We start from the raw sequence: 27,379 nt of genomic DNA, 5'->3' as shown, positions 1-27,379 counted from the left end.
GCCCTGTACTTTGTGGGAGGATGGATGGAAAGATGGATATTGGGCAGGTCCCCAACAAGTTCACATAAATTAGGAGACCAAAATGTGGCTTCAGCATGATTTAAAAAGGTGTTTTTGAAGCATTAAATAACAAGCCTGAACCAAATTATCACAATACAGTAAATGTCCCAATTCTTAAGTTTATGGAATAATCTGACAAAAGTGCCAAAATCACATTTCAAATGTATTGAATTTATTAATTTATTAATTCATTTATTTAAATCTCCAGGATTCTACCACCTGAAAAATATAAACTTCCGCTTATTCACAAAAAAAGGAAAGAAATTGCCATCAACTGCATCAGAAAGAAATGTTTTCCATAAAATCAAAGTAATAATTATAATAGTCATTAGAATAATCATAACATTCATCATTATTGTCATCATCATCAGAATACCAACATTCATATAAAATCTATGTAGAGCGGCAATGCACACTTTAATAATCACTCTTTCGGTTGATATATACAATGTCCCCGAATGTCTGTCCACTTAAACCTCAATATAGCAACTGGGGTGTGGGAGTTTATGGCTTATCGAGGGGCCTAAATAAATAAAGAACAAGTGAGTCAAGGAATTGTGGGTAAGGACGGGGCCTTTACGGGGATAAGCCGCCCACAGGGAATAAATGGACTGTATAGAGGAAAGGGTGATCAGATTATAGATAGAGAGTCACCAAGTGGGACATTTTAAATAAAAATACATTCAGCCGTCACCTTAAGTGAGAGGCGATTCTGCCTCTATTGATCTCGGGAGTTCTTGAGCCACTTGGCCACTCCCAAGAGATTCATGGGAGTCATCGAAGAGACGTTTACCTTAAGAAATGCGGAGTGAGAGGAGTCGGCAGCATTAGTTAAAGAGGACAGTGTTTGGGATTTTAAGATGAACGTGTCACACAATTTAAAGTACAGCCCAACCAAAAGTAGAAAGCAAAAGAAAAAAATTGTAAACCAACATGTATGTGCATGTGTCTATGTACTCATTGTGTTAGGTGGGGGGGTATATGCTCTGTATATGTGCTTTATGGTACATACTTATACTTGTTTCTTATAAATGAAGAGGAATCAATAAAAGTAATGAAGATGTCATATAAAGACGTGTTCCACTCTATATATACAGAAATTGCCTGGTCACCTCAAAGTGATTCAGCTGGTTAGAAAAAGCAAGAGAAAGATTGACAAAGTAAGTGAATGTCTATGTATCAAATGTGTAAGTACGTGTGGATGTTTTTGAAAGTCAGAGAGACGATGTGCATAAAGCAGAGACAGAGCTTAAATTTGCCAGTACAATCAAGTAAGTTTTCTGTGTGTGTGTGTGTCTGTGCATGTGTGCAATTCTATCTATCTGAGTGTCAGGGTCTGCAGATGTTAGTACATGTTTCCATATCTGCATGAGAAAATTTACACTCTTGTGCAATTAGCACCTCTATGTGTTTCTCCAAGGTGCTCCTGGTCCTCTGTATTGTCCTGTGATCCTCCCTTTCTTCCAGTGTCCCTGCCGTGTAAAGGTGTCAATTTCATCCTGTGTTTCGGAAACACACCTCACATCGAACCATACACACACGCGCACACTCACAAACTTAGAGAGGAAAAGAGAAATCACCACACACCCCTGTATGTACAGCCTATAGACACACACCTATACACAAACAACCCATGTATAAACAGCCACACCATAAAATATACAGTCACATTCTGTATATACACACACATTCACTCAGACATACAGCCAGCCAGCTCTCCGCCTCTCACTTTCATATCTTGTCATCTGATTAACCAAAGAGGAAGAGGAGCAACAGGAATGTCCAGCCCACTGGTCAGGAGTCCAGGCAGAGCCATGAAACAATAATGACACAGAACCTAGAGACACTACCCTGGGTTCTACTCTTAGCATATCACTGAAAGTCAACCAGGCAGCCATTCAGCTGGGCGTTCCTTCTTGAGAAGTAAAAGAACCATGAGAAAAAGGTGAAGGAAAGGATCAACCAATAGTCACCCAGAGGGGTTAAGGGTCAACCAAAGGAGGATTCCCATCCATGTGGCGTCTTTGTTTGTCAGTGAAAGCAGAGCTCCACGGCGACGCATTCCTGCGTCCATCAGGTCACATGGACCAAGAAAAGGGAGGGGGCACGAGTCACAGCAACGTCCAATTCGTTGAGGAGGGGGGAGCAGGTAAAACAACCTTTGATTTAAATTCTAGGGTGGTGAACATCTCTGAATAGGAATTGTCACTGTGGATTGTCAGTAAAGAAGTTCTTGAATGAATTAAAAAAAAAAAACTATAACATTTAAACATTTTTCATATCACTGGATCTCCTTATTGTTGTGTTTGCAACAAGAATAATACAGTACTTGAGAAATGTCCAAATATTTTTGTCCTAGTAATACACAACATCACAAAGATAATAAACAATGAAAAAAATTTTCCAGCTTCCAGTCTTCACTAATACCAGACTTTTAAATGCAACATTTCTTTTTTGGTTGTGCATGCTAAGTGTTTTTTTTTTCTCAGGCAAAACAAGAGGGAGATTAAAAAAAACAAATATAGATAAGTAGTGCATGGAGGTAAGAGACAGGTCAACTGGAAGATGCGTAAGGAAGCGTAGGAAGAGACTGAGTGACAAAGACAGAATCTAAGAATAATAACAGAGAAATAAAAGCAATTTAGAAGCAGGAATATGATTAGAAAAATGAAAAAGCTTCTGTTGTGAGAGAAGGAATGGTGTGATATTATAAAGAAAAAAACAGGAAAAAAAAACTCTTACCACCAGTGTCACTGACATGCTCCCTTTCAGTATTTCATTTTCTAATATTTTCTCAGTTAAACAACTGTCCTCAAATGCTTAATAAGCCGTTCAACACGATGGCAGCTGAAGAAGTTGTTCTTCTCATGCTCAATGCAACTTTGCACCATGTAGCCTTTGGATCGTCGCAACACGTCTTTGGAACTGAACATCCGGCCAAGACACACATGGAAAAAAGTGTCTTTCAAGCTAGCCAATCACAGAAAGCCTACTTAGTGAGGGATTCCCCTTCGCTTTGATTCACCCAGTGGCATAGCTTCCTGACAGATCATTTGCAAATCTGGAGTATCCAGTGTGCTGAATGGAAGGGACCAGTGTTGATCCCTTGCTGTATTTTCCCTTTCTGTCATTCAATCAGATCACCCAAGAGGGTTCCTGGATTAAGGTCAGGCCAATGAGAGGTCTGCCCATATTGCATCAGCCATTCAGGTTCCATAGTGAGTTCCATGACGCTGTGTGATTGGCTGGGAGGAAAAAAAAGGGAGACAGAGAGAAAAGGAGGGGGGAGGTGTTTGATGAAGAGGTGTCCAATCAAGGCTACGGATCCTCTGATGGGAGAACTGACTGTTTAATAGCAGGAAATCAGTGTGCGTGTGTTCAGTGTGAACTAGTGTCTTTATCTGTTTGTGTTTAGCTCTGAGGCGATTGATTATTTACCTGAGTCTCTCAATTCTTTGTCTTTGAGGTATATTTATAGCAATTATTTTACCACTGACCCTGTAAGTCCATGTACATGCTAATTACTAAGCAGAAAAAAGACTTGATCATCTCTTCATAACTACTGCATGGAAAATATGTAACAATTAACTGTTTGGAAAACGCCACAAAAAAATTGTATGATGATCGAATTCTAATTAACCAATATACTAATAACATGGGACCATCACTGTCATAAATTTATCAACAAAAGATCATTTAAATCGAGAGCTTGTTACTGTGACTCCATGATTCTAATAGCAACATCTCATCTTGTACTGTGACGTGTATGACTGGTGGAATATGCCTCCTTGTTCAGTTTATTTGCCAGGGGAACCATGGGACCAAAGACAAGCATGAAGTGAGCATTCACTCTTGCTGTCTGCAAATATCAAAATCATACTTTTTTGCCATTAAGGAAATATTACCATTATGAATATTTATGCAATCCCAGTTTTGAAAATACCAAGAAGGTACAGGGGCCCAGTTGGCCAAATCCCAAATTTCGATTTTCACCCTGGTTAAGACAGGAGCTCCTGTACCTTCCCCCCCACAGCAAGTCTCAGACAGGGGCGGCTACAAGAGCTACCAGGAACCTTAGAAGAGCAGTGCATCTCAATCAAGCAGGATGATACTAAATTCCTTCAAGACATATAGTGGAAGCCAATTCCAAATGTTGCCCTGAAACTCCTTTGGAAGATTTGACAGAGTTGTGCTGTGCTACTGTACATGACCTTATTTAACATTATTTATTGCTTAGCAGATACTATCCAATACAACTTACATAGCTGACAACTTTAGCCAATTACAGATGGGTATTTAATAAAGCAATTTAACTTAATTACATTTCTAAATACAAGCACAGGAGCTCTTCAAGTCTTGGGATTTGAACCCAAAGCCTTCTGGTAATAATTCCAATTTGTTTACAAAAGCACTGTTTGCACATGCTCTAAAACCTCAATTTAAACACACATCTGCTTTACTACCCAAAGAACTATAGTAAACCAAGGAGCAAACTATGCAAGCACTTTGAGTCCGAGAAAAGAAAATCAGTACTTCTTTTTCTCCTCCTCAAATCTTTACTTCTTCATCTTATTGTTATATAAAGTAAAGGATAATATATTGCTCTTCATAACCAGGTGGGATATCTCATCACATAAGAATATACAAAGCAAAAGCTGCCACTTTAGCGATCATATCTCCAACTACAGTTTGGACCCTGGTGCTGCACGCAAAATTATATGCTTGGGTTTGGGATTACCAGCTTACAAACAGACAAGAAAACATATGCGGAGCGTGGAAACACCTGCCAAATATGTCAAAATATGCACTTAAATATAGAAATATTCATAGATGCAAAAAGTCTGAGAAGCCTATAACTATAATTCTACATGCTACTAGGTTTAACCTCAGTTTAAAATTGCTTTTATTATATACATCACAATGGACAAGGTTATGAGGCATTATTAGGCTCTTAACTTCATTAACCATTCCACCTCTGAAAAGGAAGGTATTTACTCATCTTATAGTCATTCTATATTGCAAACTTGTGGCCCATTATGCACAAAATATTTTTCATATATCTATAAAAATTATCCATAAAAAGTATAATGATATTGAAGATGGTCTTATCTAACCACACCGCTGTGCTGTAAGAATCATTTGCAGCACAACCTCGTCATCTTATTGCTTTAGTATTTAACCTAATGTTACATTATGTTTTGAAATTTGAACAAACAACAACTCCCTTGGGACAGAATGGCCATGCTACTGATACAGCTAAATATGCTAAAATGTATCATGATATTATTAGTGTATCTTATAGCCTAAATAACACAGTTCTTCTTAGATTCCATACATGTTACATTGTCACGTACGGTTTAGCCTAAAGCTGATTTCCATATTTAATAACCACTTCACTATCTGGGTAAAAATGTTCAAGTAAAAAGTAAACTAAAACATTACTGCACACCTATCTCTGCTATTATTCTTTTCACTCACTCATATTGCTTCATATAATTTGGGACCATCTTTGAATCCATTATATATCAGTCACATTTATTTTGTGCAATCAAATAATTCAATCTGGCAAAAATATTTCTATAGTTATAAATATTATTGCCGGATTCACACAAAATGCATTATTTTCATTGCATGATACTGGCATCGGAGAGATTAATCGTTTTTCCTATCAGGCAGTATTGACAGCATCCATGCCACATTTGTAAACGTCACCATTAGGCATCAATGAAAAACATGGAGCCATCAGACAAATATCTGAAAAGTGTTTATATTTTCTAATGACCTGAGGTGACCTTTCTGGATGGCAAATTCTTCTACATTCAGAGGCCAATATTAAACTAATAATGGATATTTTTACTCACAAAGGCCCACCAGACACTGCTCCCCTAAGCACAGACAACAATACGAAAGACAACTGCACGTACCATTGTCCAAAAGAACAAAATGTGATTATGATGATAAATAGCCAAACAATTTTGCACAAACTTTGCACAAGATTTGATACTTAAATATATTTATATAATTTAAATATTTATATTGGCTTTACTGAAACTGAATTTTACCCTAAGGATTTTGGACCAGATTAAGAAAAAGGGCATCACAGTAGGAAGGAGAGCAATTGATTAATTAATTACTCGATCAATCAAGCAATCAATAATATGTATTTCTTTGATTAATAATCAATTAAACAATTATTATTATTATTACAGCAATTACAAAATCCTCTTTATGGTTTCTGAAATTTCCCTTCCCTGCATCCATTGTACCATCCTCATGTGAAAGGATCTCTAATCAAAGATTCATAAGCAATCAAAACTCTTGTATTTGGATATATCTGCTTCAAGTACTTGATTCTTCAGGGTTTGTTAGTGTGCAATGCGAGGCATCCACACCATTTCCTGTAAATGTGACTGTTTCCTGTGCTATGAGTAAACAACAGGAAAGAAGTGCCAGAAGGGAGCCAACACACTCATGAAAGACCTAAGGAGGTGCTTACATGGCTCCCAGCCAAAATTAAGCTTGCAACTTTATCCTCACCCAAACCTTGTTGGATACCACAGAATGTCACTAAAATGTTCCAGGACAACTCATCCACTGGAGAGCACACCAACAACTCAATGTGAAAAAAGACTCCTTCTTCCAACTGCACAACAATGCACAGTTTCATCCCTAATCTTGCCCAGGTCGATACAGAAAAGTTAGGTCAACTGACCCTTCTGCATTCTCCAGTACTGCAGCGGCTTCCCAGCTGAGTGGGTGGAGTGCTAACTGCAGTGAGCGTGGAGTGCTAACAGCAGAGAGGAGGGAGCACCAATAGCTGTGAGGTGGGAGTGCTAACAGCAGTGAGGAGGGAGCACCAATAGCGGTGAGGATGGAGTGCTAACAGCCATGAAGATGGAGAGCTAACAGCAATGAGGAGGGAACATTAGTAGCAGTGTAGGTGGAGCGCTAACAGCAGTGAGGAGGGAGCACCAATAGCTGTGAGGTGGGAGTGCTAACAGCGGTGAGGAGGGAGAGCTAACTGCAGTGAGGGTGGAGCGCTAACAGCCATAGAGATGGAGAGCTAACAGCAGTGAGGAGGGAGTGCTAATAGCAGTGAGGAGGGAGTGCTAACTGCAGTGAGGGTGGAGCGTTAACAGCAGTGAAGAGGGAATGCTAACAGCTGTGAGGAGGGAGAGCTAACAGCAGTGAGGAGGGAGTGCTAACTGCAGTGAGGGTGGAGCGTTAACAGCTGTGAGGAGGGAGAGCTAACAGCGGTGAGGAGGGAGTGCTAACTGCAGTGAGGGTGGAGCGCTAACAGCTATAGAGATGGAGAGCTAACAGCAGTGAGGAGGGAGTGCTAATAGCAGTGAGGAGGGAGTGCTAACTGCAGTGAGGGTGGAGCGTTAACAGCAGTGAAGAGGGAGTGCTAACAGCTGTGAGGAGGGAGAGCTAACAGCAGTGAGGAGGGAGTGCTAACTGCAGTGAGGGTGGAGCGCTAACAGCCATAGAGATGGAGAGCTAACAGCAGTGAGGAGGGAGTGCTAATAGCAGTGAGGAGGGAGTGCTAACAGCAGTGAGGAGGGAGCACTAACAGCTGTAAGGAGGGAGTGCTAACTGCAGTGAGGGTGGAGCACTAACAGCCATAGAGATGGAGAACTAACAGCAGTGAGGAGGGAGCGCTAATAGCAGTGAGGAGGGAGTGCTAATAGCAGTGAGGAGGGAGAGCTAACAGCAGTGAGGAGGGAGTGCTAACTGCAGTGAGGGTGGAGCGTTAGCAGTGAAGAGGGAGCGCTAACAACTGTGAGGACGGAGAGATAACAGCGGTGAGGGTGGAGTGTTAACAGCAGTGAAGAGGGAGCGCTAACAACTGTGAGGACGGAGAGGTAACAACGAGGAGCCTGCCCAGGAAAAGCCTCAGCTGTCATATTACTCTTGCCCTCAGATTCTTACTTTAACCCTCAGCACCAGCCTTCCTGAGAGATCTACATCACTTTGACTATACTCACTGCTTTAGGAACAGCATGCCAAGAAAGTGTAAGTCGATATATATTGGGCATTTCTTGGAAGAAAACCAGCTAGTTGTTCCTTAATACATTATAGTGCACGTAGGTTAATAATATTTTTAGTTATGGGGTATGCTGGCCTCCTATAGGAGATGCACTGTGCATTGAATGATGTCTTCAAACCATCAATAATATTATCATTGTATTATTATTTTATCAGGACAGACAGAATATGGCGCATAGCCATAATGGAAACTTCTTTCACTGAGAAACCAACACAATGCAGATGAAGGCAACTAGGACAACGAAAACGCAGCGGCCATTTTGAATTTAGTCAGCAGTGATACATGGGATCCCACAATGCTTTGCATGCTTACGTTAATGTCAGTCATCGGGGTGAGCTGCAGACGCAGGCACCCATTTACACATGATGTCTCTGCAAATGCACTGAGAGGGAGAGAGTGTCATGAAGGTGGCTGATGTAAGTGAACTAAAAGTTGATGCAGAGTTGAACAGCTGCCTATTCGTTGGTGACTCATGGGCTAAATACCATTTAAAAACTTGGGAACTCAAGCACAATAAATTTGCTGCTGAATATACAATGAAAATGCCAAAAGAACTGTGCCCAAAAAAGACCAACTAATTACAGCATTCCTAGCACCCCCCAACCTAAAAAAAAAAAAAGAATTTTGGAATTTGTTACAAATGAATAAAGTAAATGTGAATTCTTTAAATGACATTGTCACGCTCTCGTACTTGCATAATACTACGTGCGGACTTAAGAAACTGAAAGGACAAATTAAATAAGTTAATGATCATATTAATTTAGCATCCTTTATGGAGATGGAAATATATAGAGCAATAAAACTTAGTTAAGATGTTTGTCATTCTTTGTTGTGCTCATTTTGCTGCACTGGGGATGCCATCACACATGCTGCAGGGACAAGCTTAGCCTGACAGGGCAGGTGTGTGTCCCATGAAGGATGTCTTTAACCTTCCAGTTTTACTGTGTGAGCCTCACTTGCTCCAGTTTCATAACAAAAAAGGCAACTTGTCTCATCACTGCTGGCTACACTGACGTTAAAACTGAAAACAGGCAATTCTGTACTCACACCTAAATATGGAGTCCTGATCCCACACAACATTCGATTTTAAAAAAATCTATATATAGGGAATCTTCAGAAATGTGTTGGTTTTTTTTTGAGTCTAGGATGGGTGTGAGGTCACTAGCAAAATATATTTGTGTGTATTAGTACCACAGCATGAGTGCATACGAAATAATGCAACAAAAAACATGTGCATATCTTCACGCAGGTAGATACATGCTGATTCTGTGGAAAAATATACAATCGCCTGATGGATATTAAGATGCCATCAAAGACCACAGATAGTCACAGCTTGGGATCATGTATTTAACCAAACTGAGTGGATTTCTTCCCAGTAATATCCTTTCTTGGTTCCTCCAATGGCTATGCTGGGCAGTAAAGCACTGTGGGAATTCAGCCCACCCATCCGAGGTCCGAGGAAATTTTGGTTAGAGAATTATTAAAGCAGCATTCTCACATGGTGAGAATCAACCGCAAGCCCTTCTCCCATCTCCCACAGGTAAGTGTGCACACATGTGGACATACACACAAGGACAACACACAAGCATAAAGAAAAGGTACACAGGCAATGGCAATGCACTTAAAAAGCAGCCCTGGGGATAAAGACACCGTGTGAAGTACCGCAGAGGGACAGGTTTGCTTTGCACTTAACAGTAGTACTTTATGTATCAACGATTCATCCCGCAGTGGTTCTGAGATTGAGAAGAGAAAACTTTGCCACAGTCCAGTCCAGTTATGCAATGTCCGGTCCAGATTCATGATTAAAGAGTGCAGAGCATTGTGAATTCTCTCAAATTCACACCATTGAACCAAAATCCTACACAAGCTGTACAATTCATGTAGAGACTGCTTAGCACTCAAAAAGGCTTCTCATTTGCTATTAAACTTATTGGAATAGCAACAATACTGCTTGCTCTTTTAAAACCCTGTTAGAAAATACTGAAAGGCACTGAGAAAGCCAAATCATGTGATTATTTCTCCCCCAATTATATATTCTGATACCAAATCCAATTTAGGATATAAAACTGTCTGCAGTGTGAAAAGGTCACAGCCTAAAGGAGGTTTTTTCCCATCTGACTTCCTTGGCTCGTCACCTGCTCATTGACCTAATCACCTCAAGGGACTCATGAGAGAATCCCATGAAATCCTTTGAGGAGCTCCAAAGAAGGGTCCATTGTCCTGTGTCCTTTATCTTAGACATTGACAAAAGCTTGCATGACCTTCAAAACAAAAACTGTTGAGAACAGGTCATTGGAAAAGCCCTTTTCAGATATGGGTGTATATTGTGTGTAAAGTGTGTCTCCCCCTAGTTCTCCCATCTCTCTGCCTTTGACACTAAAAGTGGGCAAAAAATGTTAAATTCTGTCTCTATACCAAAAAAGCGAGAGAGACTGCATCAAGGCAAGGGAAAGCTTGTTGATTATTTGAGTCCTCTTTCCAATTTGGTTCAGGCTGCTATTGACCTGCTCCCCCTTCTTCTATGCCCGGTCCTGATGTTGCCGTTGCTGTGGTCCCGGTTACCGTGGTAGCGGTCACAGGGGAGGATGCTCGGTTGCCGCAGAGCTCTCCGTTCTGGCTGAAGTGCAGGCGAGGAGGGGGGAGGGGAGGAACGACTCCGTTCCAGGGGAAGCTGGAAGAGGAGACGCCCGAGGAGGAGACTCCAGTGCCAGATGTGATGGTCATCCCTCCTCCACCTCCTCCTCCTCTTTCAGAGATCACACCGGGGTCTGCTGAACCCAAGGCGGAAAACTGGCCTTCCTAGCAAGACAGAGAGAGAGGAAGGAAGGAAGGGAGGATAGAGGACAGGGTCGGAGGGGTGGATAGAGAGAATAATGGAGCAAACGGAGAGGGAGGATAGGAAAAAAGGGAAGTGGGTGAAAGGGCAGAGCAAAAACAAGGAAAATAAGGGATAGAAAGAGTAGTGTAGAAAGAAAGAGGAAAATGAGTTACAAAGCAGAAATTTGACCACACAAATGTAAGAAAGAACAGAGGAAGAAAAGGGTAGACAGAGAAAGAGAAAAGGATGGGGTGGGGTTAAAATCTGGGGTTGACAAACAGACCTATGACTCAGCTGATCAGTGAATCCTCTTATTCTCATTATGCTCCTCAGACTGCGATACAGTCTAGCTGCTAGATATTAGCCATGAATGTCAAGACAGGTCAAGATGAGTCCACAAGGTTGCAAAGGCTCATGAGTATCAAATAGTGCCATGATTAGTAGGTTTCTTATCAATGATTTTCATTATACTGTCAGATATGATGAGCACATCGGTAGGATGATTATACCTCATCATTGACTAGGGTGGCTGCGTTGTCATGTCAATCAAGGTAAGAAACCTTGTTCAACTGCTTTTTATTTTATTTTTAAGTAACAGTATAAGAATTGCCAAATACCCACATGTATTTTTGCCCAATAGGTAATTAGTATTAATAATAATGATTAATAATTAAGACCCAAATAATTATATTTTATGCAACAAATAAATAACATAACTTTAAACTTTTAAGTTCCTCGCAATGGTGAAGTGAACATATTTGAGAATGAAGTGATGCTTAATCACAACACCATCTAATTAAATGGATTCAGCTATTACATAATGATAAGTGGGAAAATTATCTGTTGCTCCTATGTATGTGGTGACATGGTATTTTACACTGAAATGTTGCAATATGATAACATCGCATGGTACCTGACATTCTGATTATGTCTGAGTGAGACTCTTGCTTTTATCAAATCAAAACAGTCTTACCCACCAATCAGAAATTCCAGAACTAAAGCTACACGTTATGTATGACTTTGATTAAAAGGTGTTCCTGATTTGAATCTTGCCAGAACGCAGTCATTTCTGATTTGTGGATATGTAAAAGTTTTGATTTGCTCCTCTCAGCTATCCTTACCTACATTGGCGCAGAGAACCATCATTGCCAATATACCAGTCTGATTTCAGTTAAATTAACTAATTGTATAAGTCGTCCTGTCCAGTCCAGTTCAGTGAAGTCTTCAATGAAGCAATAAGAAAGAAAACAGTTCATTCAGTTCAAAGTCATGTTTTTGATCTAATTATTACATAACCCCCTCCCTCCAAGTGCTGCAACAAGTACGGTATATATTGAAGAATTAATGTGTAATACTTGACAATTGTTAATATAATAATGTTTGGTACTTAAATGACAGCGTATTCTCTTTTTACAGTAGCAATAAACAAATCAAATGATCTACTCAAATAAGAAATTCCAACCATTTTTTTAAATTCAGTGCCATTTCCAGAAAAGGTAATATACTGTACCAATAACTACCAGAAATCTTATGCTTCACCAAGAAAAACATTGGCATTTTAAAACGACATTCAGCAGGGGGATTGGTTAACAAAGTTAAAAATGTTAATGGAGATTCATATTCCAGATACAATATTCCCAGTGTGTTTTATGATGTTAGTGCAATGTGAGGTGAACTGATTTCAGCAGACCTTTTCTCTTCTCACTCAGAACCTTGTCAATTACACCAATTACAATTACAAATTACATACACAAATGCCCTTTCACACTTGGCTTTTATCCCTTACACTGATATCAGGAAAAAGGAGAGAAGTAAAAAGTGAAATATTAATTAAATATTACCCTTTAACAAACTGAGATAAAGCAGACATAGACGAAAAACATCAATAAAATATATATTGCCTAAAATTGACAGAATATCTTATCCGTATCTAACAATACCACAAAGACTTACTGACATATCGAAAAAGAAATGGATTTCGGTTCTTGGACCTTTGGTCTTTTATTTCAAGCTGCAACAGACAAAATATGTTTTTAAGCAAAACATAAGCTAACACTACTTATTGCTTATATTGAAACTTAAGGCAAAAGCACAACTCTAAACACTCTAAACAGCTGATGGACTTTGTCTGTCTGAAACTGCCAGTTAGTAAAATAGCTCTGCTACATTGACATCTACCATATTGTTTGACTCCCCTGCCATCAACAAGGAGATCATATCCATAAGCTCCCAGTTCCACGAGTAAAAGAGATTCTATCTATCACTCTAGGTTCCAGAAGACAGAGTCTACTTAATGGCTTTCCTTGCTTTTCTCAGAGGGTTACAGTGTGTGCTTAAGCAATCAATCCAGCAAACTATTGCTCAACTGTATGACTCTATCAGGCGATTTTTTTGGAAACGCTTTCAAAGTAATCCAAGCTACCATTTACCCCACTATTGAGTTAGGTATGTTTTTAAAGGTGCGGAACACATTGTACGCACACACTGATGCCCTCTAAAAAAACGTGAATAAGCTACACCAGAGGTAGAGCTAAGTACCATATCAACATGAAATTAAATGAAGCGGGATTGCAGTGTGGGATGCCAGTGTCAGTGCAGTTAGTAACAGAGACAGACAAACATTCAGAGAGACATACACTGGTTATCACCCATCCACCTCAATCTCACTCTTGTCATTGACCTTCAATGTTCTTTTAGTTCTGCCCAGATTCCTGGTTTGAATTTGGCTGTAAATGAATTCAGGGCATCTTACAAACACACAGTCTGTCTCATAGATCAGCGGCTCTCGTTATCTTGGGAGAGTGAAGGCGGAGATTATGCCTGCTAGAGAGCACGATGGCCCCCTCCTGAAAAACACCTGGTTGAAACAGTCATAAGAAACCAGAAGTCACACACCGAGGGACCCAAAGAGTCACTGGCTAAAATCAGTCAGCTAACTTACCGTTTAGCAAAAATAGGCACACAGGTAACAAACTCCTAGTCACATTGACAACGCTGACATCAGTCACGGCAACCACTGACAGAAGGACCGCAGACACACACTGAATGTACCCCGGCATGATGGGGAGAAGGCTTGTGTTCAGATAAGGAGATTTCCCATAATTCCAACAATGATCTCTAGGAAAGGGGTGTCTGAGCAGGATCCAGGAGGGCAAATCATCCCTAACTAAATGCCTGGATTCCTTGATAAGGGCTTCCTCATTAATTAAATCAACTTTCAGCAAAGAAACTTTGAGAATCATGTCTCTTCTACAGTCTAAAATTGGTTTAGCAAAACATTAAAGAAAGGGCTAATGATGAACGTGGTAAAAAACACAATTCCTTGTTTATTGCTTCTGTATCCTCTACTTTGCAGTGATATTTAGGAACAGATGATTTAAAAAACAATTTATTAATATTTTAACAATACGAATTGTAACCTTATTTATGTTGGATATCTTTATCTGAAATAACATCTGTGATGCACAAACCATTTGGTTCAGTGTTAATTAATATTATGATTAATGATTCAGTAAAATTTGGAGTCTGGAAAACAAGACACTTGAATTAATGTAAATCATGGCATCATCATGAGGTAATGGCTTAGAGTATGGTCATGCCCTGTAATTATTCGACACTAATCCAGGATGATTAAGTACTTTTATGCACTGAAACACATTTTGCAGCCTACTGGGGTTTAAAACAAGATAAACAGTATTTTGTTAAAAAAAAATCTTCTTGTCCATTGCGTAATTTAAGCATACAAGCCTATGTTCATTTCCAAGCTCAAACTGCTGAGATACTGCAGCGCTAGAAGGTTTTAGTAATTAAAATCAGTGAGGCCCATTTGAAAGTGACTCAGTAAATTGACTGCAATCATTCTACACTTTAACATATTACAAGATAAGAAATGGTGAATTTATGGTTTGCAGATAAACGTGTATAGCTCGTGTTTATATTCCATGTGTGCTGATCTGGCATATATATGAGGCTCACACCTTTCATTTGATATGACAAATTATAATAATTTTTTAAACATTCACCATTTAAGATTAGCTAAAGCACAATTTTCCAAAATAACGTAGTTTTCAGACTATTGCAAAATCATAACTAGTTTTAAAGGTATATGATATATCTGGCTAAGATCAGGCTGGGAGACGCGTTTGGTGTTTTAGTTGGTTGGTACAGAGCAGGGGAGTTTGAATAGACCTTAAATGTGTGGTAATTGTGTATCGTTATGCGTGTCTGTCTCTCAGTGTCAGAGTGAATGGGAAACTGGTTTTGTTTATCTACACAGTGTCAACTTCATAACTTTTGTCCATCTGGGTGTCTGTTAGTTGTTTTTTGCATATTTTAGAGCTGAACACCTATCTTTCTCTCACTCTCAGTGCATGGGTGTGGTCTGTCACTATCCTTCAGATGCGTGAGTGATTCACCCCTATGTATGTGTCCTTGTGTGCATATGTTTGTGTTTGAAGGAACATGTGCAAAACTGTGTCTAATTACACAGCATAGTCATTGTTTGTGTCCTGAAAATGAATGTAGTTCATTTCACTGTATTTTCATACTAAAACTTTCCACTACTGGGAAACTACTGGGCTAAAACACTAGTACACGTAGAGAGAGTTTAACTAATGTTTCCCCTAAAGAATGGACTTAAATCATCAAGCATCAATATTTGAGATAGATCAGAGTGATATTCAAGTGCATTCATTTCAAGTATGTGACTAGCTAGCATGTTGAATACCCGACACTGGTTGACTGCAGTTAGCCATTGTGGAACATCATGGGAATTCCCCCTATCCATCTGTCTGTCTGCGTGTGTGTGCACTTACTACTGCACACATCTGTCCAGAGCACGTTCTGTCAGTGTTCTTTGTTGTGTTGATATAATTGAGATTTATGTAATAGTTTTGTTCAATATGACACAATAGCACACAAATTTGAAAGCTTCTCACTAATTTCACTTTAATATTTTCTCAGTGAGTATGTTACAGTATGTACTTTCAGTATGATGCATTCTTAAAATATTTAGTTTGGGAAACCCATGGTTTTGGTTAAAGAGAATGTAATGTGATCCATTAATCTCAGTGCTCTAAGTGCATTAGTATGTCTCTGAATATGTCTGTGGTTGCGTCCACCGGCGACCGACATCCTTGGGTTGGTCCTGTGCACGAGCAGGAGTCAGTGGAGTGCGCTACGCAGACAGAGATGTGGCCGTGTGTTGCGACATAGCAGCATGGACATATCGAGCTTGTGTGTTATGGGAGGGTGCAGGGTGCAGACTGATTGGTAGATTACCTTTGCACGCGGTGGGGGACGGGAGCAAGACGGGGTTGCACTAGGATGGACTGCCGCCTCCCCTAAGAGAAATCACCGTATCTCATAAACATAGAGTGAGGAGAGACAGAGAATGGCTGTGGTGGAGGTGGTGGTGAATGTGGTCGGGGGGGGTGCATGTCTAAGAGAGGACACAGCAGGGAGAATGGAGATGATGGCGAGAAACTCTCAAGTGAACCTTCACAGAGCACTTTGCAGAAACCCCCACTCCTCACACTCACACAAACATAACACACAGAACAAACACATTCGACAGCATAGCCTGGTCTGAATGAAAACACGACTCACACACAAATTGTGCCAAGGCACTGCAATTAAACCTGACATACTGAAATAGGCCAATGAAAACAATAGAGGTGGGTCACATGACATGCTGACGTGCAGCTGTCGCAAGACGTTACTTATTGTCATTCTCTGGCTTGTTTTCTGTTAGGGGTTATGGTGAAGGGACATGCCCACCATTAACCAAGAAACACTCACAAAAAGACACGCAAAGAGGAAGGAAAAGGAAAGTGGAAGGAAACAGTTGGGGGGCATAGGACACATAAAAACGGGCAAAGGAACTGGCAACAAAATGCCTGCATTTATTTCAAACATGGTAAGCAATAAATCCAAGAGCATGCATGTAATTAAAACGCAAATTTCCACACAGCACCCAGAACAGATGTATTAATGGTACTATAGTCAGGTGAACTTACATCCACGCAGGGAAAACACAACAAAAACATACAGAGAAAATGATCAAACACAGCAACAGCGCAGTTTATCCCCAGACACTTTTGTGTCACAAATACTAATAATACAAAATGGTCATCTATAAATGACACTGCTAGTGACAAAGTAACGGCATATCTAATAAAACGCGTGGGTGTGTGTTTTTAAGGAAATCTATCATTTTCCTTTTATAACAATCAAAATGAAGCAGGAAATTTTGTGATGCCTAAAGCTAACTTTACTGCTCTAGTAACAGTGAAATGTCTTGACAAAGCAGGGTATGTGACTGTTTGACCATAAAGTCATGTTTACACGCTTTATCGAATCCATCCATCCATCCATTATCTCCCGCTGAATCCGAGGTCGGGTTGCGGGGGCAGCAGTCTCAGCAGGGAAACCCAGACTTCCCTCTCCCCGGCTACTTCGTCCAGCTACTCTGGGGGAATCCCAAGGCGTTCCCAGGCCAGCCGAGAGACATAGTCCCTCCAGCTTGTCCTGGGTCATCCCCGGGGCCTCCTCCCAGTGGGACATGCCCGGAACACCTCACCAGGAGGCATCCTAATCAGATGCCTGAGCCACCTCATCTGACTCCTCTCAATGCGGAGGAGCAGCGGCTCTACTCTGAGTCCCTCCCGAATGACCGAGCTCCTCACCTTATCTCTAAGGGAGAGCCCAGCCACCCTGCGGAGGAAACTCATTTCATCCGCTTGCACTCGCGATCTCGTTCTTTCGGTCACTACCCACAGCTCGTGACCATAGGTGAGGGTAGGAACATAGATCGACTGGTAAATCGAGAGCTTTGCCTTTTGGCTCAGCTCCTTCTTCACCATGACTGACCGATGCAGCGCCCGCATCACTGCGGACGCCGCACCGATCCGCCTGTCAGTCTCCCATTCCATCGTCCCCTCACTCGTGAACAAGTCCCCGAGATACTTAAACTCCTCCACTTGGGGGAGGACCCCATCCCCGACCCGGAGACGGCATTCTACCCTTTTCCGGCAGAGGACCATGGTCTTGGATTTGGAGGTGCTGATTCTCATCCCAGCCGCTTCACACTCGGCAGTGAACTGTCCCAGTGAGAGCTGAAGGTCACGGTCTGATGAAGCCGACAGAACCACATCAGACCTAATCCTGAGGTCACCAAACCGGACACCCTCAACGCCCTGGCTGCACCTAGAAATTCTGTCCATAAAAACTATGAACAGAATCAGTGACAAAGGGCAGCCCTGACTAACCCTCACTGGAAACAAGTCCGACTTATTGCCGCCCATGCGGACCAGGCTCTGGCACCGGTCATACAGGGACCGAACAGCCCTTAAAAGGAAGCCGGGCACCCCATACTCCTGGAGTACCCCCCACAGGACTCCCCGAGGGACACGGTCGAATGCCTTCTCCAAGTCCACAAAACACATGTAGACTGGTTGGACAAACTCCCATGAACCCTCCAAAACCTTGCGGAGAGTATAGAGCTGGTCCACTGTTCCACGGCCAGGGCAAAAACCACACTGCTCCTCCTGAACCCGAAGTTCGACAATCCGGCAGACCCTCCTCTCCAGAACCCCTGAATAGACCTTACCAGGGAGGTTGAGGAGTGTGATCCCCCTATAGTTGGAGCATACCCTCTGGTCCCCCTTCTTAAAGAGGGGGACCACCACCCCGGTCTGCCAGTCCAGAGGCACTGCCCCCGATGTCCACGCGATGCTGCAGATGCGTGTCAACCAGGACAGCCCCACAGCATCCAGAGCCTTAAGGAACTCCGGCGGATCTCATCCACCCCCAGGGCCCGGCCACTGAGGAGCTTTTTAATCACCTCAGCGACCTCTGCCCCAGAGATAGGGAAGTCCACATTGGAAGGCATGTCAGTGGGATTGAGGAGGTCTTCGAAGTACTCCCTCCACCGACCCAAAACGTCCAGAGTTGAGGTCAGCAGCACCGCATCCCCACCATAAACAGTGCTGATGTTGCACCGCTTTCCCGCCCGGAGCCGCCGGATAGTGGACCAGAATCGCCTCGAAGCCGTCCGGAAGTCGTTTTCCATGGCCTCACCAAACTCCTCCCAAACCCGAGTTTTTGCCTCAGCGACCGCCGAAGCCGCATCCCGCTTGGCCTGCCGTTACCTGTCAGCTGCCTCTGGAGTCCCACAGGCTAAAAAGGCCCGATAGGACTCCTTCTTCAACTTGACGGCATCCCTCACCACTGGTGTCCTACAGCGGGTTCGGGGATTGCCGCCGCGACAGGCAACGACCACCTTACGGCCACAGCTCCGGTCAGCCGCCTCCACAATGGAGGCGCAGAACATGGCCCATTCGGACTCAATGTCCCCTGCCTCCCCGGGGACATGGGAGAAATTCTGCCGGAGGTAGGAGTTGAAGCTCCTCCTGACAGGGGATTCCGCCAGACGTTCCCAGCAGACCCTCACTATACGCTTGGGCCTGCCAGGCCTGGCTGGCTTCCTCCCCCACCAGCGGAGCCAACCCACCACCAGGTAGTGATCAGTTGACAGCTCTGCCCCTCTCTTCACCCGAGTGTCCAAGACATGCGGCCACAAGTCCGATGACACGACTACAAAGTCGATCATCGAACCGTGGCCTAGGGTGTCCTGGTGCCAAGTGCACATATGGACACCCTTATGCCTGAACATGGTGTTCATTATGGACAATCCGTGACGAGCACAGAAGTCCAACAACAAAGCACCACTCGGGTTCAGATCGGGGGGGCCATTCCTCCAAATCACACCACTCCAAGTCTCATTGTCATTGTCCATGTGAGCATTGAAGTCCCCCAGCAGAACAAGAGAGTCCCCAGGAGGATTGCTCTGCAACACCCCTTCCAAGGACTCCAAAAAGGGTGGGTATTCTGAACTGCCGCCTGGCGCATAAGCGCAAACAACAGTCAGAACCCATCCCCCCACCCGAAGGCGAAGGGAGGCTACCCTCTCGTCCACTGCGGTAAACCCCAATGTACAGGCGCCCAGCCAGGGAGCAATATGTATGCCCACCCCCGCTCGGTGCCTCTCCCCACGGGCAACTCCAGAGTGGAAGAGGGTCCAACCCCCCTCAATGAGACTGGTTCCAGAGCCCAAGCCATGCGTCGAGGTGAGCCTGACTATATCTAGCCAGAATTTCACAACCTCGCGCACCAGCTCAGGCTCCTTCCCCATCAGAGATGTGACATTCCATGTCCCAAGAGCTAGCTTCTGCAGCCGAGGATCGGACCGCCAAGGTCCCCGTCTTTGGCCACTGCCCAGCTCACATCGCACCCGACCCCTATGGCCCCTCCTATGGGTGGTGAGCCTATTGGAGGGGGTACCCATGTGCCTTGTTCGGGCTGTGCCTGACCAGGCCCCATGAGTACAGGCCTGGCCACCAGGCGTTTGCCATCGAGCCCCACCCCCAGGCCTGGCTCCAGGGGGGGGCCCCGGTGACCCGCGTCCGGGCAAGGGAAACTCTGGTTCCACTATTTTATTCATCATGAGTGGTCTTGTGAGCCTCTCTTTGTCTGGTTCCTCACCCAGGACCTGTTTGCCTTGGATGACCCTACCAGGGGCATAAAGCCCCGGGCAACTTAGCTCCTGGGATCATTGGAACACGCAAACCCCTCCACCACGATAAGGTGTCGGGTCCAGGAGAGGCTTTATCGAATGCTTCGTCTGCAATTACATTTGTCAACTGATTTTCTGATAACTTTGTTTGTCACGTTCTGATAGCTTGACGTCTTGCTTTTTCATTTATCCTGTTCATCAAATTCGCATACACGATACAAACATATCAGGTATGTTTTCTTTTTAAAAATCTATCGGATTCAGATTCAAATCTATCTTGGCTATATTGTATCGCTCACTGCATCCTATGTAACATTTTAACCTTGTAGTATTGTAAAAATTACAGCTGCTGCAGAAATTTATTCCTTCAGAAACCACGAGTACTAAAAACATTTAACTTAATTGACATAAAATGACTAAATAAAAGTCAATGTCAATTGTTAAAGGGATAGTTTGCTTATTCAAAATACCCGTCTCTGTTAATATGCGGGTATTTTGTGGAATGTAATAAATATAGAGCACATCTGCAGGAATCCTAAGAAAGATTGTAAGATTTTCTCCCATTGAATAATATACAAACAATTGTAATATAATTGTTATATATAATTATGCATGTATAGCCTACCAGCTATCCAGTTCTGTAGTCTTTTTGTCTGTTTGTTTGTTTATTTATTTACCCATATAAACCGAATTCATAAAAGGTGCAGATATGAAGTGATTCACAGAACGTTATAGGACAGGGTTTATACATTGAAAACTGCAGCGATGGGATGGCATCAGGCAATGAGTATAAAGAATAATCCCTACTTGTGCCTTTTCACAAAAAAATAAAGACATTTATAGTCAAAAACTCTGAAACACACAACATGTAAATGAAAACAGAAACTTTTGTCATTGACTTCATGTGTCTTTGATTGAGAAGGAACAAAGCAGGGCTTGAGTGTCTTGTAAGTAACCCAGAAGAACACAAACACATGCAGTTCTAATATTGTTAATAGTGTAAATGCAGAACAGTACAGTCATGTGCTGTGTAACGATGTTTCGGTCAATGATGGACCACATATACAAGGGTGATCCCATAAGATCATGAAGGAGATGAAAAATTCCTGTTGCCTAGTGATGTCGTAGCCATTGTAACGTTGTAGCCATCACATTACTCACATGTTTGAGGTGATCCTGGTGTAAACAAGCCTACTGCACTGCTAGTCGTATAAAAGCATAGCACATGCAATTATGTACAGTAGAAAATACTTGATAATGATAATAAACAACAATGTTACTGGTTTATGTATTTACGGTACTGTACATTTTGTCGTTGTTCAGGCTATACAATATAGTCAAGGTGTGTAATAGACTATTACAGTACATCTTGGTTTGTGTAAATACAGTCTAACATGTTCGCAAAACAATGAAATCGCAAAACATATCCTTGTCGTTAAGCGATGCATGACTGTATTAGCATTACATTATTATTATTAGCATTAGCATTAATGCAGGCAGGCTTGAACGACCTTGTGAGTGTTGTTTAAAAGTTGAAACAATACTTTCAGAGACTGCTGCTGCTGATGCTGGCCCTTTCACACTAAGTCACAGTAGAATCCTATATTTAACAGTAAAAAAAAAATGCGTAACCTGCAGGTGTATCGATTCATTTTTGCTGCTCCATGCTACATAACTAAATAACTGTTGAAGAGTTTTCATTAGAGACCAGATCAACCTGCCTGGTTTTACTTACCATCACTGTGGCTTCTCTCTGCAACTCTTTCAGTTTGTCTCAAGGACAAGCAGGATTGTAGATATGCTCTTTAGCTTCTGGCGAGAGAATGTTAGCCTGCTTTTTGTGTGTGAGGTCTGTTGCACAGATTGAGACTGGATTAAGCTAAGTAACAGGTAATTAACTGGTTATAGTGTGTCGAAAGAGTCTGAGCTCTAAAGAGATGCATGCTGCAGCAACACTGACTGTTGCTTTTTGAGTTTATTCAAAGCGACAGTTTTTTTCTCTCGTGATATATATGGGAAAATTTGACTGGAAAGTACAGAATGAGATGTAAGATTAACACATTTTAAAGGAACCTGAAGAGGGATGTGGTGACTGACTGGAAAACACAGGCAGATCAAGTAGGAAAATGGGGTATAGGGTAGTCCACATAAGCAAAAAGGACCCGAAACAAAGGAAATTAAAAGGCCCACAGAATATGAAAAGCAGAGAGACAGATGAAAGGAGAGCCAGAGTCAAAGTTGGTGGAGAGACTGGAATACGTGTGCCAGCAACCTCACAGGCAGACACATGACTGGTCACGCAGACATCTAGGGGTACGTGCAGACAGTAAGACAGACCTGCTCTGCAAACATCCGGGGTTTCAGGTCAGGAATGGCACCCCCCCTCAACTCGTCCTCCACAGCCATAAGCCTGGAATAAAGCAATGGAGAGGTTAGTCCACGGTGACCAAGCACCATCATTAAACCACCAGCACAGGGTGACATGTACCAACGGTCTGTAGACCTGGTCTGATCACATGGGATATTTTATAACAATCACAAAATGGATTAGGGGGAAACAGGCACTGACTGGAGATTATAATCATACAACGTCACCAATGAAAGGGGGAAAACATATTTGGGATATGTCCATTTTCCCATAATTCCCTTTGAGCAAATAACTTGTTTTCTTATGTTTACAATGTCCTGTTTCTGTAGTGATACCATAAAAACATGGGTTATGGTAAAGCCAGGGGGAAAAAAATGTAAGGTTGGGAAAGAAGAACAAAGGTGTCCAGACAGCCATTCATCTTTTCCCAGGGGGATTCAACATGTTCCTTTCATGTGTGCATTTTCATCGATGGTGTTTCTCCCCCGACCCTTTTTTGGTGGGGGGGGGGGGTTTCGTCAGCCAGACACAGATGGATCCTTGGCTTTCCATTTTTCCCACAAAGGCACAGAGCGAAAGCTACATGGCAGGCTAAGCTAATCTTCAGCCATCCCGACAGCCTGGCATCGCAGCCGCATCTGTGGAAATCAGCTTGACCTCTCCATGGACACGATCCAGAACACGCTAAACTTAATGGCTCCCATCAAAGGCTTGCATAGTGGAGGGATTGTTGTGTTTTTTTTTCCCTCTCGCACATGTGTTATCCTCAGAATCCCTTTATCATGTGATAACTATAAAAAAAATCATTACTGCCATATTTGTATCATTAATAAGGTAGTTAAGGTACATTAAGTTAGGCATCTAACCTGGTTGTGCTTTCCTGTGACTTCAAACTATTCTGTGTTCCGCTGCTCCTATACAATATAATCAGTCCTAATTAAAATATTTGGCCATTTTCTGTGTAATTTATAATGCTATGCGTAATAACTGTTGGCTGTAAGGCTGTCATAATTTTTGAGGAAGTCAGTTAATGTAGTTTATGTCCATTATGAATAATTTATAGTGTATTGCTAATATCTCATTAATCATTTTAGGGGAGCGAAACAGATAGGAAATCTGGTACAAGCATGAATATTCTAATTTTAGAATTCCATAATGAAAACAATACATACTGCAATACTTGTAGACTGACAACTATGGGTAAATCATATTATTAAAAGTTATTTGGCAGAATCATCAGCATTAAAACCCAGAATTTAATTCAGCTGTTCAAAACATCAATGTGATTCCATTCAGTGTGCTTGGCATAAATTAATAAATAATGAAAATCCACAGGGTGAGTTTTCAAACATTTGTACTTGAGTGTTTTATTCCATGAATGATTTACACTGTTGCGCTTTGTACAAATTAAGAGTGGAAAAAAAAATCAAAATGAACAGAAGTACAAACACATATTGGCAGTGTCGCAGCAACAATAAAAACTTCTGACAGATTAGTCCGATCACGTTTAAAACGCCGAACAGCTCCCCGAATACAAAGTGATATTCACAACAAAAGGGCCGCACATACCTAAAAACATCTCATACTATTGCGGAGTGAAATGTACACCCAGAGGTTTCAAAGTGTTCATGCAGTTACAAAAGTGAGGGTCAATGAGAGGTCATGTGAATTTGGTATTTGCTGCTACGAAGGACAGAAAGTTACTGGATGAAAGAGTTAAAGGTTACAGAAAAGAGGCAGAAAGAGAAGAAACAACGGGTACATCCAGAAGCCCTCCCACTGACAACCCAGTTGGGCTCAAGCTGTAAAAGTATCTTTCTTGAAGGACTTTAATTGTCCAAAGACAATTAATTTACCTGGTCTTCTAGGAATGATTAATAATGTGATTGTCATAACAGGGGGGTGTTGGAGAGTGAGGGGTCAGTCTTTCTCCTTATTATAACTTCAAAAACTAGAAGAATGAATATTCATTATTATACTTCACGTCAAAAGCCAGTTATATATTGACAGAAATTGAAAAAAAAAACCATATACAAATTGCCTTGATGATACTGCTGTAGGGCTTTACCCGGCACCAAATACTAGCAAAACAACACTAGCAAACAAAAATATAATGACATTTTTTCCCAATTATACTTCTTTCCTCAGAAAAACATCTCAAAAGCATGTGTTGCTTTCTGCATTTAACGTTCCAGATAACAAATAACTTATGAAGCTATTTCCAAAACTTTTCAAAGCTGGAAATGAAACACTTGAAAAGAATATCCAGGAATATATGTGCGCATTATATATTTATGTCTATGTAAGTTACATATAAATTAGTCTGGACTATAGCATCTGATAAACAAATAAACAATAACAACAAAGTATAACTGTAGTGTGTCAAAGTTCACTGGCAAAAAGCAGCCGACAATTAAAGATTTCCATTGAAATATATTATTCCTACCATCTAACCTCTATGTAACTTCTGCAATTCATTGAAATAAATTCACATCTGAAATAAATGTTTTCATTAATCAATATTTTAAGGTTTCTCTAATCTGATCTTTCAGTTATCTTAATAATAAAGGTGATAAATATGTATATCTAAAATCTCTGTATTTATTGTACTACATAGTTATTAATATGTTATTCAATCTGTAATTGCTGAAATTTAGCACAAACTAAAGCTAATGTAGTATTTATTTCCTGTGAAGTACAACACAGCATATAATTACTTTTAAAATTGTACATCAGCTATGTAGAAGTGAACGATTTAAAAGCAGTCAGCACACTATCAGAGATATTTACATCAATATATAAGGTTGGGTTTTTGACTCCAGGTTCAAATTCCACCAGGGAACAAATCAGTTTGTACATCGCTGAATCCAGATGTCACTTGAGAAGAAGCCTGACCACAAGTTAAGGGTCGTTATTTAGGCTTTTCTGAGTGGCACTGCAGATTATCCTTTTTTGAAAATATATTAGTGTGAATCTATCACGGTCCAGAGCCCCAGAATTCTTTTACAGGGACTGTGTGTTTACGGCTGTGGAGCCAATGGCTATTTTCCATTTTTCCAGAGGATCTCACATTCATTGTCAGAGAGTGAACCTGGCACTGATCTTTCCATCCATTTCAGTCTTTGGAAAGCACTCAGGGTACCTAGGCTTCATCTTTTCTACTCCAGAAAGTCGCATGACCAGTTTTACCCCAAGGGGCAGTGTCCTTCTCAAAAAATTGGCTGGCACTTGACTTGTAATGGAGACGATGGTGAAGGACATAAATTCTGGATGCCATTCTGCATTTGCACGGTTGTAAATAAAAGAAGAGCTTTATCTTTTTCCCGTAACAGCTTCTGCTAAAATATCATTACTGATTCAATCCAAAGCGGTTGCCATTAAATAGATAATGTTTGAAGGATGCCTTAATACCGTTTGGCTTTACAGACCATTGCATTTCTTGTGATTAAAACAAGAGTTATGTTTTTCCTGTTTCCCAAGCTAGTGTCATTTATCTTTGGTTGGTTAAGATTTCCAGGTGTCCACCCCAGTCATGTGATCCATAAAAAAGGCAGGTTGGGTCCCATGTCCTTTTTATGAAGGATTCCATTCTTTAAATGGCTACATCTTGTAATCCTTGGATTGAAATGTAACTGAGTACAGGACACGATTGCTGTATGTACAGGAGCATTAATGCTGCTTGTCCATGGTCTGCCAGTTTTGCCCTAAACTTACATATAAATGTACCTTGGTTCATTAGTCTTGTGCTTTTATGTAAAGCACCAATAGAAGTTGAGGAAGTAGTTGTTTTTCAAAAGAATGGCTCTGTACTCTCAGTTACTCTCTCATTCATAATGTTACATGTAATCAATCCTCCTTTGTCTTGACATTTGTATGAAGTCGAGATGTCTTGAGTGCATTATTTTGTATGATTCTTCTCAAAAAAAACCCATCAAGGCTACTAGAAGCACAGGTGACGCTACAGTCAAGTGTATTGGGCACCAAGTGGTGCCCCTCGCCAGTAGTACCAAAACGTCAAGTGCTAAAAGGAAATGCATTCATCATTACAAGCAGAACATCGCAACAAATAAGAGTGAACAAGACCAGAGCATAACACATCTAAGGCTGAAGGATTGTGGAGTCTAATTAAAGTTTAATTATCTAATTTTACGATGAGCTTCATTAATTAAACTGAATGATGAGGTTCTCATCAGAGAATGAGAATGTAGTGTCCTCAGTAGAGTCATAAGTAGAATTCACGCACAAGAGCTCTGTTAAATCTACTGTTAAGTTTATTTAAATTTCTCTCTGTGGCTAAATGTCTATCATACCCCAAATGGTAAAATGAAAATGGTTCAGATCTCAGTAGTGAAAATGCCTTTACAAGCAGTAAACTTAACGTAAAAGTGCTTTGGAGGACTTGAGTACAATAGTCGCTATGTACATCACTGATTACTTTGTGTCCATTTTCGCCTAAAGTGAAAACATTGCGAAATTAGCTAAAAGTGTTTTACAAGTACAGTTGCTAGA

The 27,379-nt window shown here is 41.5% G+C and overlaps 1 protein-coding gene across 14 annotated transcripts in view; it reads right to left on the bottom strand.

Annotated features, from left to right (window-relative positions):
• Nucleotides 1-210: 210 nt before the first annotated feature.
• The window catches only part of LOC111853501 (ras/Rap GTPase-activating protein SynGAP-like), a 90,483-nt gene continuing 63,314 nt past the window's right edge, over nt 211-27,379 (bottom strand). For 7 of the 14 annotated variants that reach the window (XM_023830448.2, XM_023830449.2, XM_023830451.2 and 4 more), the window contains 2 exons: nt 22,840-22,912; nt 211-10,909 (listed from right to left, as the gene is read on the bottom strand). In XM_023830448.2, the coding sequence (XP_023686216.2) occupies nt 10,607-10,909; nt 22,840-22,912 (376 nt within the window). In that variant the 3' untranslated portion in view covers nt 211-10,606. The other 7 variants (XR_002840466.2, XM_023830456.2, XM_023830450.2 and 4 more) reach the window with 7 other exon arrangements.

The sequence above is a fragment of the Paramormyrops kingsleyae genome, chromosome 23 (genome assembly GCF_048594095.1).
Source record: "Paramormyrops kingsleyae isolate MSU_618 chromosome 23, PKINGS_0.4, whole genome shotgun sequence".
Taxonomy (NCBI): domain Eukaryota; kingdom Metazoa; phylum Chordata; class Actinopteri; order Osteoglossiformes; family Mormyridae; genus Paramormyrops; species Paramormyrops kingsleyae.
The sequence above is the reverse complement of the archived record's forward strand: the minus strand, read 5'-3'. Positions and strand labels throughout refer to the sequence as shown.